Raw genomic sequence first — 13,116 nt, forward strand, 5'->3', positions numbered from 1 at the left:
CGCTCTCCAGTGATCTGGTATCACGCTGACCCAGTGAGAGCCTCCCACCTTTCCTACCGTCCGGGGTACTCTGTGTGACGTGAAGCACCCAAGCCCCCGGTTGTTCCGACCCCTGTGGCCTGTCCTTGCTCGTCTGGCCTTGGCTGTGCACGTGGCCTGTGGCCACTGGAACGGCAGCAGATGTGACACAGGGGACGCCACGGGACTCGCGTGTGCACGGGGCCCGCCCTCTGGTCGCTCTGGGAGACCACGCGGCACCGTGTGAACAGAACAGGATGCGTCCAGGGGGGCATCAGCAACCCCCCTCCTCCAGCAGAAGCCAGCCCCGCGGACCCCCAGTGGCGGCAGCCGCGTGACGAGCCAGCCCAGGCCGCAAACCGGTAGTAAGGGCTGTTCAAGGCAAGTGTCAGAAGCCGCGGTTTTTACCAAAGTGCTATTTACCCTCAGTAACGACGTCGTCTCGAGCGTCCGGCCTGGTGAAGGCTGGCGGGTGTCGGCAGTCGTGAGCCACCTCCCGGCCAGTCCCCCTCCCCAGGCACGGGGCAGGGCACCACCGCTCTGCTGTCCGTTGCCTCGTCAGGCCGTTTCCGGAGCTCCTCGGCGGGGATTGAATCCCGCAGCCTTTTACGCGTGAACGCGTGCAGCCCTCAGCACGCGTTCGCGACTCACTCGGGCCTCATGCACCAGTGTGAGCTCACCTTCACCGCAGACGAGTATCTCACCGCGGGGACGGGGGACTCACTTCTGATTCCAGACACCGACCAAGGCTTCCCCTAGGAAGGGAGGTGAGGAGGCTGCTGTGGGGGAACAGGGTCCCCGGAGACGGGATCAGCCCCCCTCAGTGCCTGCCTTCCCAAAGCCACTGGTGGAAGGCTCTTTTCTGGGGGTTCCCCTGAGGCCCCATGATTAGGGCCAGACCATGGGGCCTGGGCTCCCCTAACCTGTGGTGCCCAGCAGAGCCCAGAAGGAGTAGCACCGCGGTCCGGACTGGACCTGATGTCACAGCAGGGAGACTCCGAGGCCCCTTCCCTCTCTGGGTGCAGAGGGGGGCCTGACTCTCCCCCCTCCCCTGGGGTGACAAACGAGCGTGGCCTCCGGGAGGCCTGTGGTCACCATCCATCCCTTGTCACCATCATGGTCCCACGGAGAAGTGAGGTCACCCCAGGCCCTCAGCACACGGAGCCTGCCGGCAGAGCTGGGGCCTGAACTGACCCCCGGCGGCCACACCAGGTCCACAGGGACCAGCATGAGAGCGTGAAGGGCCACTGACGCGGACACTCGGGAGGCAGCGGCACCCCAGAACCGGGTGTGGCAGAACCGCAGGGCACACGCCGCGTGGAAAGACAAGGTGGGCCAGTGCCAAGCGCCACTTGCGGTGGCCAAGCACGAGCCACCGCCTCTGGGCGCCCCGCCGGGCCCTGGGTGGCTGGCACTTCATTCCAGGCCTGTCCCCGTCCCAGGTCCCGCATCCCCGCGGAGCCCCCGGACAACGCAGCTCAGGGTCTCGAGCCAGAAGAGGAAGAGGAAAGAGCTGGCTATGAAATGGGATCTGCATGGGGCCTGCCCCCCTCCCCCCGCCCCCCTTCCCTCACCTGTGGGACAAGCCCCCTTCCCTCACAGGTGGGCTGTGCTCAGACCAGAGCACGTGGGTGGAGACTGGGGGCTGGGAAGGGTGTGCCAGGGAAGGGAGAGGTGGGAGGGGCAGGGAGGGGCACAGCCAAGGCGGTCGCTCCCTGGGCAGAAGGGCAGGGGTGCGGCCCACTGCACGGGTGTCCCTAGCAGAGCCCTCATCTAAATAGTGGGACAAGGCTTGTAAGAAGGGAAGTGAACCCCCAACAGCCTCCAGGTCTGGGGGTGCTGGTGCAGGGGTGCGTGTGGGCCATTCGCCCATTCCTCCAGACGGTTGGGGCGGGGGCCCGGGGAGCGCCCACCGCTTCCTCTGCTGGGGGCGGGCAGCAGTCTTAGCGACCATCTGCCAACGGTCATCAAACCATTTTTAAGCCAGAAACCTCTTTCCAAACAGATCCTCATGGAAACCACCATGTGTCAAACAGAGAAAACCCTGCCTGTTCTGCTTAATTTGGGGACCTGGGGGCGCAGCCTAGAAAAGTGAGCAGGGCCCAGCTGCACCCCGGCCCACCGCCGCCCCCCCCCCCTTGTGTCCCCATCGCGCAGCCACGGAGCCGGGAGGTGGATGGGACGCCGGCCCAAGGCTGATCCCTCTTCCTGACCAGACGAGGGCCACGAGCACCTTCCCATTCTCGTTCTGCCTGGGTCCGGCCTGTGCCGGGGCTGCTGGCCAGCCGGGCACAGCCAGACTCAGCAGGGTGGGCCAGGGGCTCTGCACCACGTCGATGAAACACTCGGCCCGCTAGAAAATTTCTGGAGCTCCAAGCCCCCGTGGCCCTGGGAGGGGGCCCTGGAACAGGTGAGAGCCATCGGGTCGGCACATTGACCGTCTTGCAGAAGGGCTGGTCCCGAAGCACCCAGGATCCCACTTGGCCGCACAGCAGAGGCGGGGAGCCCCCGTCCCCCCAGCAAACCTTCTGTCCTAGGAGGCCACTTGGTGACTCCAAGTCTAACCCAGGCCAACTGACCACCCAGGAAGTCCACAGGTCTTGGCCAGGGACAATGTGGATCCCCCAGGTCACCAAGGGGGCTGTGCAGGGGCCTCTGGGGCCCTCCCAGGCCAGGGGGCCACTGGAAAGACCCCCAGGTGCCAGGGTGACGCTGATGTGCTGACACAACCTGATCGGCCATCAAGCCCTCCCTGGTGTCAGGTGGGGGCAGGTGAGGGAGGGCTGAGCCCTCAGCCCAGCTCCTCAGGGGGCAGGGAATGCAGAGAAATTGGGGTTCCGGGTGCCTCCTGGAGCAAACCCTCACTGGCCTCAGCACTGCGGAGCCTGAGGCAGGTATCCGCCCTCCCTGAGACCCTCCATTCAGTCAGGCGTAAAGTGTGGCAGAGAATCACAGGCGGGACGAGATGTGGGCCCCGGGGACATCGGCACCTCCCCTTAGGTTTCCAGGGGTGCTCACAAGCCAAATGGCTACACTCGGGGGTCCTCGGCCCTAGGACCCAGGGCTCCCACCCCCTCAACGCCTGGTCAGGCCGGGGGTCTGCTGCCTCAGGAGAACAGAACCTGGCTCGTCACCCAACCTTGGGCGCTCCGGCTCTGGTCCAGCGGTTTCCACGGCCACCCAGCGGGAGGCTGCCAGTTTGCACTCTCGGTCATTAAAGGCCTGGAGGAGACCCTTCCCTAAAACCCCCATTTTGGCGGCTCAGCTCACAGAACAGCTCCCCAGACATGCGCAGGCAGGTGGACACGTGGAGGCGCGCACACACGGCACCGGCTGCCCGCCTGGGTCCACAGAACCGACCGGAACTCCGCAAGTGGCAGAGGCCCGGAAGGTCACCTTCTGACCCACGGGCTGGTGTGCGCCCCTGACCCCCGGCCCGGGAACTTCGGCTTTGCCAGTGCAGACACCCGGGATGAAGCACGCTCCAAACACATACACGCAAACACGTGTGCACGTGGCACGTTCACACCCAAGCCACGTCCGCAGACACACGCACACACCCGGCGCCCTGGGGCTGTCGGGCCCCCTGTTGTGCAAAGCCAGGGGTGGAAGTCTTCCTGGACTACGACAGCCCAGAAAGGGCTTTGGCCACGCTGAGGGCAGGACAGGGCGGGACAGGGCTTTCTGGAGGCGGCTCGAGGGACAGAGGTCGCTGGGGGCTGCACTTGGCACAGGAAGCTTGCCACAGCCAGGCAGGCAAGTGTGCGCGGGCCCCCGTGTCCCGTGCGCAGAGCGTGCGGACCGGGCCCCTCTCTGGACCTTCTCGGTCCGCTCGCCCCGCAGGAAGCAGCGAGACCCGGGGCCGTGCACGGCAGCCGTCCGGACGCCCAGCACCGACCACACACACCGGCACAGCGTCTGCCCGAGTTTATTGTGGAAAGCAAAGAATTGAACAAAGACTCAGAAAATAAATATCTGCAGAGAGGAAGCCAGCTCAGGAGGTGAGGAAGCTCAGGGGGTCAGCAGGAGGGGTGGGGGGTGCGGAGGGCGGTGGGGGCGAGCTGCGTGGCACGACCCTGTTCAAGCGTCTCCTGGGCGCGGGCCCCCGGGGCTGGAGCGCCGGGAGCGGCCGGGGACGCGGCGCGGGGCCGGCGGGAGCTCACAGGTGGTGTCCTGGCACCGGCAGCTCTCGATGTGGGTGTAGGTGTGGCTCCGCGAGCCGCCCTGGGGACAGTGCAGCACCACCTCCCGCTGGCTGGTCCGTTCTTCCTTACAGCAGGAGCACTTGTGGTCCAGGGCCTGGGCCTCGGCCGAGTACCTGCGGGCAGGCGGCCGGCCAGAGTGAGGAGCCACCCCCACTAGGGCGAGGAGCCCCTCCCCCACCCCTGCCCGGGGCCCGGGACTCACAGGGCAAAGGTCCCGCAGGACCCAGAGCAGTAGTTCATCGTGACTCTGTTGGTGCAGCCGGCGAAAGAAATTTCCCGGGTGACGGGGATGGCGGAACAGAAGATCCTGGTCTCGTTGCGAGGGGTGCCTGCCGAGAGGTGGGTTGGAGGCTCTGGGGTGGGGGGGGTGGGGTCTCCACACCCCAGGGGGCCCGCAGGTTCTCCCTCACAGCCTCCTCTCCCTCCTCGAGTGCCCCAGCCCCGGCCACCCCACAGCAAGCAGGGCCCCCAGCTGCTGTCCCCCAATTTAACGTCTGGCTGAGAGTGGCACAGAAAGGGACAGGAGTCCCGGGACGTCATCCCCTGTGCCTCCTTCACCCCCGCCCCGGGGTCCCAGAGGGAGCTCCCCTGCCGCACCGTGTGCCCCAGAGACGCCTGCCCGCCAGGCTGTACTCACATTTCTTGCAGCAACCATTGGGCATGAGAGTGATGGAACCCTGGAAGGAAGGAGAACGAGCCTGGAATCCCCAGACCACCCCCCGGCCGTGAGCAGCCCCGTCCTGCCTCAGGGTGGGAAAGGGCAGGTCCCGAAGAAAGGACCCCCACTCACCGGGACGCAGATGCTGGGGTCAAAGTCGGGGCAGGTGATGTTGGAGACAGAAGAGATGAGCTGCTTGTGAATCTTCACGCAGCTGAAGAATGTGCAGTTATTCTTGGGGTCATGCTTTATGTCCCCGGGCTGCAGGGCACAAGACAGCCTGGTGAGACCCACAGGAGGCCCACCCGGAAGACAGACAAGAAACGCCCTGCAGGTTTCCAACCACCCAGCCAAGTGCAGCTCCTGTCGGACAGAAGGTCCAGCCTGCAGGCCCAGAGCACCAGCCTAGAGTCCCCAGACACGTCCACATCCCGACCCGTGCACCTGCAGATACCACCTTATCTGGAGACAGAGTGTCGAGAGGTGAGATTCGGTTAAAGATGCTGAGATGAGACCATCCCAGATTACACGGGTGGTTCTAACTCCAACAACGAGTATACTTATAAGAGAGAGGCGGAGCCACAGGAAGGTGACCCAGGAAGTGGAGGGACGCGGCCACAAGCCCGGGGCCGTCTGGAGCCCCAGAGGCCAAAGAGGCAGGAAGGCTCCCCCAGAGCCCTTGAAGGGACCGCGGCCCTGCGACACCTCCAGCTTAGACTCCGGCTCCAGACGAAAAGACTCGGTCAGTCCCGGTGTTTCCAGCCCCGGTCTGTGGTCACGGCCACCCCAGGACACTGGAACAGCCATGCCCGGCCCTGGGAAGACCCTGCTGGGGCGGCGGGAGGCATCCCAGGCCTTGCCCGTGGCTGCGGGCCGGCCCCTCCCGGGTGGGGATGGGAGCAGGCCCCTCGCTCACCTTTAGGATGATGGGTTCCCTGCCGGGCCTCTTGATGATGCAGTGGGTCTGCTCACACTTACCACAGCACTGCCCGGGGGCCTCCACCAGCTCGAAGCCCTGCGGGATGCACACGGCTAGGTTGGTGCGGGGAGGCAGGGAGCCGCGGAGGTGGCCGCGGGGTGGCCCGTGGCCTCGGGGGGGCGGGGGGGGGGGGCTCACGGGGCTGCAGGAGTCGTCACAGAGCACGTGGGTGCAGGAGATGACATTGAGCTCGGTGCTGCTGTTCCTGCGGTTGGTGCACACGCAGTCCTGGCATTTGGAGGAGTAAACTGGCGACCCCGGCTGAGGGCACAGAGAGGAGCGGGTGAGGCGGCGCCGCCGCCCACCACGGAGGCCCCAGAGCGGGCACCCTTCCCGGCAGCCCGCCCAGGCTCACCTGGTACTCGGCATTCTGGTGAACGCACACACCCTTGGGCACTGGGAGGAAGAGAACGGGGACGCGGGTCGGGCCGGACAGCGCGGACACCCGGGCCCAGGGGGAGTGTGGCCGCCACGCGGGGTGACCCCGCGGCGGTCTCGGCCCCACCCCCCGGCCCCCACTAACCACAGGTGTAGGCGGGGCAGCACTTCCCGGGCGCGATCTCACTCTTCACTTCAAATCCCAGCGGGCACTTGGACGGCATCGCCGGGCACAGGCTGGTGTTGCACTCTGGGGGGAGGGGGGAGACGAGGGGAAGGAGGGGGCTGCGGGCACCGGCCTCCTCCGACACCCGTGCTCAGGTGGACGTGCCCCGAAGGCCCCCAAGTGAGCGGCTCCCCAGCTCAGGGAGGAGGTGAAAACACCCTCGGGGGCTGCCGGGCGACTCCTGGGCCCCCAGCACCCAGCACCGTTCCGGAAGTGGCCTTACTGCAGGATGTGATGTTGCAGCAGGTGTCGGCGGGGTTGACCTCTGTGAGCGGGTAGGTGCCCTCCTCCGTGCACTGGGGCGGCTCCTGGCTGCACGTCTTAGGCAGGCAGGAAATGCCGCTCCCGCCCTCCAGGCAGACGCAGCTCTTGCAGTCGAACTCAAAGTGTTCCCCAAACTGCAGGCAGGAAGTGGGTGGGCAGGAGGGGTCACAGGTGCCACTCGGGTGAGGTGGGCTGGCACCCAAGACCCCCTGCCAGGGCCACACCGCAGCACATCCACAGTCGGCCGGATGAAGGCACCACACCTCGCGTCCCACTCAGGTCCTGTAGGACCCCTGTGCCCTCCCCACCTCCCAGCACGTGGGGGCAGGTCACTGACATCACAGCCGTGACCTGCTCCTGGCACTTGCTGGCACACGGGAAACACACGACACGTGTATGGGGCTCGCAGACTAGAGCTAAGGCATCAGCCATATGTAGGAGACAGGACAACACTGTGGCCAGGATGTCATCTCAGGTTTAGATAGAGCTTCAGATGGCCCACGGGTGGGTGGCGTGAAGGTGTGAATGGACACATGGGCCAGTGAGTGGGTGGATGGATGGACAGATGGACGGACAGACGGGTGGATGGATGGATGGATGGATAGATGGATGGACAGACGGACGGACAGACGAGTGGATGGATGGATGGATGGATAGATGGATGGACAGACGGACGGACAGACGAGTGGATGGATGGATGGATGGATGGACGGATGGACGCACAGGAGGATGGATGGACAGACAGGAGGACGGATGGATGGACAGATGGACAGTTGGATGGATGGATGGATGGATGGACAGACGGACGGATGGATGGATGGATGGGTAGAGAGTTTGACAGACAGATGGATGGACAGATGGACAGTTGGATGGATGGATGGATGGATGGATGGATGGATGGATGGATGAATGGATGGATGGATGGACGGGTGGGTGGATGGATGGATGGATGGATGGACGGACGGGTGGGTGGATGGATGGATGGACAGATGGACAGACAGATGGGTGGATGGATGGATGGACGGACAGGAGGATGGATGGATGGACAGGAGGATGGATGGATGAATGGATGGATGGATGGATGGACGGACGGGTGGGTGGTTGGATGGATGGATGGATGGATGGACGGATGGATGGATGGGTGAAGAGTTGGACAGACGGATGGACAAATGGACAGATGGATGGATGGATGGATGGATAGATGGATGGACAGATGGATGGACAGGAGGACGGATGGACGGACAGGAGGACAGATGGATGGACAGACGGACAGATGGATGGATGGATGGATGGATGGACGGATGGATGGGTGGAGAGTTGGACAGACAGATGGATGGAGAGTTGGGTGAGTGCACGGATGGGAGGATGGATGGGTGGGTGGACGGATGGAGGGGTGGAAGGTGGGAGGGAGGGAGGGAAGGAGACGCATGGGTGGGTAAGTGACTGGGTGTGGGTATCCGGATGACCCTGCTGGCTCAGCCCTCCGGGATGTAAATGACATGACTCAGGGTCTGAGACTCCTGGCTTCTTCTTGCCACCCACCCTGGTCCCCAAAATTCAGGGTTTATGGGTGAATCCTACCGTGGCACCAAGAGGAAAGGCCTACCTTTCTAGGCACATTGTCAGGTCCCATACAGCCTAGGGAGGGACAGGAAACAAATCGTGTTAGCAGAGCCCTGGTGCCACGGGATCAGGGCGGGCTTCACGGAGGCAACGCGGGCAGGCAGCGTACCACACATGTCCACGCAGGCGTCGAAACCCGGGGCGTAGTTCATGGTGCCCTCGGGACAGAAGCAGCCCTCCACCAGGATGCTGTCGTTCTTCTCAGAGGATCTGGGGGTGAGAGGGCATCATGAGGTGGGTCTGTGCTCTGGCTGGAGGCCCGCCGCCCCCGTGCGTCTTCCAGCAACTAACCCGGACTTGCAGGTGGGTTCCTCTGGAGGACCACAGGCCCGGTACTCCCTGTGAGGCGGACACGTCAGCACTGCAGGAAGGGGACGGGAATCAGAGAAGCCGGAGCGGGGGGCGGGGGGGGGGCGGGGACTGGCGAGTGACATTCCTGCCCCGGCGGGGGTGAGCGGCTGCCCGGTGTCGCCCACCTCGGCACCCCGTGCCGTCCTGAGAAGGGAGGCAGGTGACGAGCTGTGCTCGGCGAGCCCGGCGGCAGCCCCAGGCCCCCAGCGCCTCAAGCCTGCCCTTCTTCCCACCGCACGGTCCGGCCCGGCTCTCCCTGTACGCCTGGCCTCCCACAGGCGTGGCTACAGGCCGTAGCCAGAGACCCCACCGGCCCGCGGGACCACGGGTCTGGGGCAGGGGCAGGCGGACACGCACAGCAGGCGCCGTTGGTGTGGTTCCGCCAGTCGATACAGATGCCCTTCTGGGCACAGAGGGTCGCGTAGGTCTGCAGGCTGGCGCACTCCAGGCCCGAGCCGGGCACGAAGCAGCTGTCGAACACGCAGGCGTCATAGTAGTGCTGGGGGGGTGCCACGGCGTGGCACTGGGCGAACAGGCTGTGAGGGAGGACGCGGGGGTCACGCTCCGGCCGGCCCTCCCCGCCCCCCTCATGCTCCCCACCAGCCTAGCACCTCCACCTGGCTGCCCTGTTGGAGCCTGGCTCTGCCTGCACCCACCCAACAGACGCCTGTGGGCTGCCTGTGGCAGGAGAGCAGAGGGCCGCCCTGGGGAAGGGGGGTCGGCTCTGCAGCCCGCCTCCCGGAGGCGGAGGCTGCCGGGTGCCGGGACCCCCTCCAGCAGCCGTGGCAGGGGGGCCACGCAGCCTCGGCCCGCACACCTCTGGGAACAGGCGCTCGCTCCCCGTGGATGCCGGCTCCTCTCCGTCTCAGCCCAGGTCTGCCTCCCTGACATCAGCCCTGCACGCCAGCTCGGTCCCGGCTCAGCCTCTCTCCCTAGGGCCCCCGGCGCGGCCGACCCCCCCCCCCCTCCCCCAAGGCACAGGGACGTCTCGCCACACCGCTCAGCCCCGGAGATGTCGGAAGCCCCAGCCCCGGGCCGTCCGAGGCCCGGCACCCGCCCGTGGCGCCCTGACCTCGCTCTGACACCCCAGACGTGCTCCGCGTCCGGCCCCCCTTTGCAGACTGGGGGCGAGGCCTCAGCCCCTCAAGCCTGCCCTTCTTCCCACCCCACGGTCCGGCCCGGCTCTCCCCGTACGCCTGGCCACTCCCTGAGCCCCTGCCCCTGGCGGGTGACGGGCGTCGGCCAGGCCTGGGGGGGTACCTGTCTTTGATGAGGTCGCAGAGAGGGGAAGCACAGTCCCTGGGCGTGGGGCTGCCCGCTGACGGCGTGCTAGCCGGGGGCTTGGTGGTGACGCCGATGTGGGGACAGTGTGGCTTGGAGGGATCGTTCACCACCCACTGGTCGGCCGCGACCTCGCAGTTGGAAACGACCTCTCCGCTGGGCAACACGCAGTCGTCGGCGGTGTTGTTGGTACACGTGCCTGCGTCGGGAGGGAGGCCCACGCTGAGCCAGCACCAGAGCCACGCCACGCAGCAGACAGCCCCGGGCCGGCCCCGGGGCCCCGGCGACCGCCAGGCCAGGGCCGAGGGCGCAGAGCAGGCGAGACTCCGGCCCGCTCGTTCCCACAGACGCCCACCCGGCATGACGGCCCCCGGGCCCGAGCCGAAGAGCCAGAGATCCAGCCCCCGGCTGGCCGGCCCTCGCACCGGCCTCGGCCCCAGCCAACCCCCCCCCCCCCCGGGGGCGGGCCCGGGAGCCGCAGGGAGCCCGCAGGGGCTGAGGGGCTCACCACACTGGCCCTTGGTGTTGTTGCCAAACCGGTGGTGGGGCAGCCTGATGGAGAAGGACAGGCCGTTGTAGGAGATGAGGGCGCCCAGCTCGGGGATGTCCACCACGTAGTTGATGCCCGACTGGGACACCTGCAGCCCATACTTCCTGTAGGGCAGCGCCACGGCCTGCCCGTTGACCTGCACCTGCGGCCGGCACACCCGTGGTCAGGACGTCCCCTCGGGGCCGACGTGGTGGCCCCTCCCCCAGGGCCCTGCCCCGGCCGCCGCGCGTGTCTCTCGGCGGCGAGTCGGGGCAAGCTGCGTCTTGACAGAGCATCTGGGGTCGCCCCAGCCCTACCTGTGGTCAGGCCTGTGCGTCCGGTGTGGGGACCTCTGCCTGTCCCTTGCCCCCCGTCCCCCTGCCCCTTGCCCTGGTCCCTTTCCCACTTCCTTTCCACTGCTCCAGGCCAGACTGGTCCGGCCGATCCCCGGGGTGAGAGCACAAGGACGCTGTCCCGAGAGTCCCCCACCCCCACCCCGTGCCGAGGAGTGAGGCTCCCCAGGCCCCCGGAACCAGCAACTCCACGCGAGTGTGTGCAAGAGGACTGCAGCCAGGGGGCGTGCGGGAGGTCAAGGTCCCTGGTCCCGGGAGAACAGCCCAGCCCCCTGCCGAGCGAGGGAACCGGCACCCCCCCCCCCCCCCCCGCGCGCAGCGCCCCGCAACCTGGCCAGCGCACCTGCACTTTTATGGGGGCCATCTGCACCGTCTTGATCAGCACCTCCTGGGTCTCGTGGCGCACGATGAGCGTGCGGGGGCAGGACACCCGGTCGTTGACGTCACAGTGGTAGTTGTCGATGTAGACGCCGAAGCCGTCTACCGTGGGGTTGATCTCCTCCACCAGCACGTACGTGCAGTTGCCCTGGTAGCTGTAGTAGAGCCCGTCGAAGGTGACGTAGTGCGGGTCCCCCCAGCCTGTGCAGTAGCCTGCGGACAGAGCTCCCGTGAGCCACACCAAGCCCCAGACCGGGGGAGCGGCTGGGACAGGGACAGGAGCCGGCGGGAGCCCAGGAACAGTGAGAAGACAAAGCAGGAATCCGGGGGGTCCCGGAAATTCTGGTTCCTGGAGCACGAGGGGCGTCCGAGCCCGTTCAGTGGGACACGGCCTGGCTTGGGAGCCAGAGGGTCCGGGTTCGAAGTCCAGCCCTGCCCCGCCCACCCCGGGGTGGGGGGGGGGGGGTGGTGGCGGGGAGCAGCCTCGGTGGCGGTGGCGGAGGTGGCTCCAGGAGGCACGACCCCCCCCCCCCGCCTGGACCCCCCGCCCCAGAGGGGGAACCAGCAGGAGGCACGAGAAGCCCCTGAGGGCCTGCAGCCCCACACCCGCAGAAGGGGGAAGGAGGGGAGGGTCCCGCGGCCTGGGCCAACTCACAGTCGCACTCCCAGTGCCAGCAGCAGCCATCAGGGTCCATGACGCGCACGGGCGGGAGGTCGTTGGAGCAGGTGGGCATGGGTGGGGGCTTGCACTGCACCTGCACCAACTCCACCACGTTGTCGTATTTGCAGATGGCCATGGTGCAGTTACACAGCCACCACGTCTCGTTCTCCTACGGCGGGGAAGGCGCAGGGTCAGCGGGGACCGGCCTGGAGCCCCAGCCTGCACAGGGGTGGCCCTGAGCCCTCCCACCGGAGCCTGGGGACCGCCCCGCGCAGGAGGCAGCCGCCTCGGCCTCACCACCGGCCAAGCCTCCTCCTCCTCACCCGGCAGGGGAGGCGTGGCCCAGGAGGTGGGCGCTCGGCCCACCCTGCCCCCAGAAGGCCACTCGGAGGACAGGGCGTCGCGGGTGACCGGCAGACGTCCCCGTCCTCCCAGGCGGGCATGTGTGCGCAGAGCCAAGGGGACCACAAGCGGCACGCAGCCCACTGACCTCTCTGGGAGGATCAAAGTCTAGGCACCCAGGGGGCTTGGTGGTGGCCAGAGTGCTCGATGCCATGGACGTGGGTGGTTTGGGTGTTGAGGCCGGCGTTGGTGAGGAAGGGGTGGGCGTTGGGGAGGGCGTGGACGGGCACGACCAGTTGAAGAACTCAAAGGTGCAGGACAGCGAGCAGTTCACGTAATAGCAGGTGTCCCCATGCGTGCCGTTATACACCGTTTCACCTGCCAGGGGACAGAGACCAGACCTACACTAGCCACGCAGGGCTGGCTCCCAGAGCATACAAACAGGTGCCGACAAGGCCACTGGAGGGAAGCCCACTTCGACCATGTCCCTGACTCACGGCGACAGCCAAGAGGGGCAGACCGCAGGGATGGCCATCCAGCCGGCTCCCGGTGGGGACTTCGGCCTAACCCCTTACCACTGGTGACAGGAGACCAGAACCCACCCGCCTCTGGCACCTAAGAGTCAGAAGTGACAAGCCTGGGTACCTGGGGCGAAGTATGTGTCATTCAAAACGCAGCACTTTTCCAGGGGTGTGCTGGGGATGGAACCTGTAGTTTCAACGATGCTGGGGGAGGAGATTGGGGTCAGCGTTGGGGGGAGCACACTGGAGGTCGTGGCGCTCGTGGTGGGTGGCCTGTGCGGCGTGGATGACGGGCGTCCTGGCGGTGTGAGCGTTTCTGTGGACGTCGTTGACACAGTCGTGGGTGTGG

At 66.5% G+C, this 13,116-nt stretch overlaps 1 protein-coding gene across 1 annotated transcript in view; it reads right to left on the reverse strand.

Moving 5' to 3' along the window:
- Positions 1-4,007: 4,007 nt before the first annotated feature.
- The window catches only part of MUC2 (mucin 2, oligomeric mucus/gel-forming), a 28,303-nt gene continuing 19,194 nt past the window's right edge, over positions 4,008-13,116 (reverse strand). The window contains exons 36-54 of the mRNA XM_042907236.1: positions 12,892-13,083; positions 12,395-12,624; positions 11,899-12,073; positions 11,209-11,456; positions 10,492-10,675; positions 9,963-10,182; positions 9,060-9,238; positions 8,643-8,712; positions 8,461-8,561; positions 8,335-8,366; positions 6,688-6,862; positions 6,384-6,488; positions 6,216-6,256; positions 5,999-6,121; positions 5,798-5,896; positions 5,014-5,142; positions 4,861-4,900; positions 4,426-4,552; positions 4,008-4,336 (exon numbers count right to left, since the gene is read on the reverse strand). Coding sequence (XP_042763170.1) covers positions 4,099-4,336; positions 4,426-4,552; positions 4,861-4,900; positions 5,014-5,142; positions 5,798-5,896; positions 5,999-6,121; positions 6,216-6,256; positions 6,384-6,488; positions 6,688-6,862; positions 8,335-8,366; positions 8,461-8,561; positions 8,643-8,712; positions 9,060-9,238; positions 9,963-10,182; positions 10,492-10,675; positions 11,209-11,456; positions 11,899-12,073; positions 12,395-12,624; positions 12,892-13,083 — 2,708 coding nt within the window. The 3' untranslated portion in view covers positions 4,008-4,098. The remainder of the gene's footprint in view (positions 4,337-4,425; positions 4,553-4,860; positions 4,901-5,013; positions 5,143-5,797; positions 5,897-5,998; positions 6,122-6,215; positions 6,257-6,383; positions 6,489-6,687; positions 6,863-8,334; positions 8,367-8,460; positions 8,562-8,642; positions 8,713-9,059; positions 9,239-9,962; positions 10,183-10,491; positions 10,676-11,208; positions 11,457-11,898; positions 12,074-12,394; positions 12,625-12,891; positions 13,084-13,116) is intronic.

Source organism: Panthera leo, chromosome D1, assembly GCF_018350215.1.
Source record: "Panthera leo isolate Ple1 chromosome D1, P.leo_Ple1_pat1.1, whole genome shotgun sequence".
Taxonomy (NCBI): Eukaryota; Metazoa; Chordata; class Mammalia; order Carnivora; family Felidae; genus Panthera; species Panthera leo.